General features: G+C 49.1%; 1 protein-coding gene across 1 annotated transcript in view; it reads right to left on the bottom strand.

The window, feature by feature from the left end:
* The window catches only part of tti2 (TELO2 interacting protein 2), a 9729-nt gene that overhangs the window by 1242 nt on the left and 5987 nt on the right, over positions 1-2500 (bottom strand). Inside the window, exons 7-9 of the mRNA XM_072915298.1 lie at positions 1654-1841; positions 1409-1552; positions 1185-1338 (exon numbers count right to left, since the gene is read on the bottom strand). Coding sequence (XP_072771399.1) covers positions 1185-1338; positions 1409-1552; positions 1654-1841 — 486 coding nt within the window. The remainder of the gene's footprint in view (positions 1-1184; positions 1339-1408; positions 1553-1653; positions 1842-2500) is intronic.

The following is a 2500-nucleotide window of genomic DNA, read 5'->3' as shown; positions in this document are numbered from 1 at the left end:
AAAAACACATTAGTATTGTACACACACACTCACACAAACTAGGGTTGTCCACACACACGCACAACACACACAAAAACACATTAGTGTTGTACACACACATGCACACAAAAACACATTTGTGTTGTACACACAAACTAGGGTTGTCCACACACGCACGTGTACAAATCACACCTGCCTATTAATGTTGTACACAAACACACACAAAAACACATTTTACGGTTGTGCGCACACACACACACACGTGAACAACACACACAAAAACACGTCTTAGGGTTGTGCCCACACACACACGCAAAAACACGTTAATGTTGTATGCACACACACTTGTGCAAAACACACACGATATTGCATGTGCACACACACACAAAAACACACTTTAGTGTTGTCCCCACACACACACCTGTGCAAAACACACACACACACACAAGACACACATTGTTGCACACACACAAAAACACACTTTAGTGTTGTCCCCACACACACACCTGTGCAAAACACACACACAAGACACACATTGTTGCGCACACACAAAAACACACTTTAGTGTTGTCCCCACACACACACCTGTGCAAAACACACACACACACACACACAAGACACACATTGTTGCACACACACAAGACACACATTGTTGCGCACACACAAAAACACACTTTAGTGTTGTCCCCACACACACACCTGTGCAAAACACACACACACACAAGACACACATTGTTGCACACACAAAAACACACTTTAGTGTTGTCCCTACACACACACAGCTGTGCAAAACACACACACACACAAGACACACATTGTTGCACACACAAAAACACACTTTAGTGTTGTCCCCACACACACACCTGTGCAAAACACACACACACACAAGACACACATTGTTGCACACACAAAAACACACTTTAGTGTTGTCCCCACACACACACCTGTGCAAAACACACACACACACAAGACACACATTGTTGCACACACAAAAACACACTTTAGTGTTGTCCCCACACACACACCTGTGCAAAACACACACACACACACACGAGACACACATTATTGCACACACACAAAAACACACTTTAGTGTTGTCCCCACACACAAGACACACATTGTTGCACACACACAAAAACACACTTTAGTGTTGTCCCCACACACACACATGCACACAAGACGCACAGTGTTGCACACACCTGCAGGTCAAAGGGTGCGATGGCGTGGAGCAGCGTGATGCAGCGAGTGGCGGCGGTGGTCAGGTGACGTGAGGCGGCGTGCTGCAGGTGTGTGTCACATGACGTGTCCACCAGCAGACGCAGCAAACATGGCAGCAACACTTTGACACGACACACAAACCTGCAACATCAGGAGCACAGCACACCTGAGGGGGTGTGGCCTAAAGAGGTGTGTGTGTGTGCGTGCTAACCGTGGCCACGCTGCTGTCATGACCATGTGCAGGCCCTCCAGAACCTTCAGTCGACAGGTCTCGTCAGGTGGGTCGCTCACCTCCAGGTATCCAACACACACACGGTCCAGCCTCCGCAGGTGTCGACATGAGGCCACGCCCATCCTGCGCACGCACGCACGCACACACACACACACACACACACACAGAGTGGACAGAAGGATTAAGACCAGAGCAAGTGTTGAGGTGGCACACACCTTACCTACCTGTCCAGGTAAGCAGGAAGCATGGAGGCGTAGACACGTCGCAGCACCACCTTATGCTCCGCCTCCATGCGGGTGAGGAGCAGGCGCAGCACGTCGTCATGGCGACCGGGCTTCCTGCGGGAGGTGCTGGGGGCAGAGGGGGGCTTCTCCAAGACCAGGAGCAGGTCCAGCAGACAGGCCAGAACCACCTGCACACACACACACACACACACACACATCATCCCTAACCCTCCATTACCTGTTACACACATCATGTAACACACACATCATCTAGGTACACACATTTCATCCAGGTAACAAACACACACACAGCATTGGAAACTGTGTGTGTGTCACCTGGATGATGTGTGTGCGTGTTACCTGGATGGTGTGTGTGTGTGTGTGTGTGTGTGTGTGTGTGTGTGTGTGTGTGTTACCTGGATGATGTGTGTGTGTTACCTGGATGATGTGTGTGTGTGTTACCTGGATGATGATGTGTGTGTGTGTGTGTGTTACCTGGATGATGTGTGTGTGTGTGTTACCTGGATGATGTGTGTGTGTTACCTGGGTGATGTGTGTGTGTTACCTGGATGATGTGTGTGTGTTACCTGGATGGTCTGTGTGTGTGTGTGTTACCTGGATGATGTGTGTGTGTGTTACCTGGATGATGTGTGTGTGTGTTACCTGGATGATGTGTGTGTGTGTTACCTGGATGATGATGTGTGTGTGTGTGTGTTACCTGGATGATGTGTGTGTGTGTTACCTGGATGATGTGTGTGTGTTACCTGGATGATGTGTGTGTGTGTTACCTGGATGATGTGTGTGTGTGTTACCTGGATGATGTGTGTGTGTGTTACCTGGATGATGT

Source organism: Nerophis lumbriciformis, linkage group LG20, assembly GCF_033978685.3.
Source record: "Nerophis lumbriciformis linkage group LG20, RoL_Nlum_v2.1, whole genome shotgun sequence".
NCBI lineage: Eukaryota > Metazoa > Chordata > Actinopteri > Syngnathiformes > Syngnathidae > Nerophis > Nerophis lumbriciformis.
Note: the sequence above shows the minus strand (reverse complement) of the source record. Positions and strands in the feature narration are given on the sequence as shown.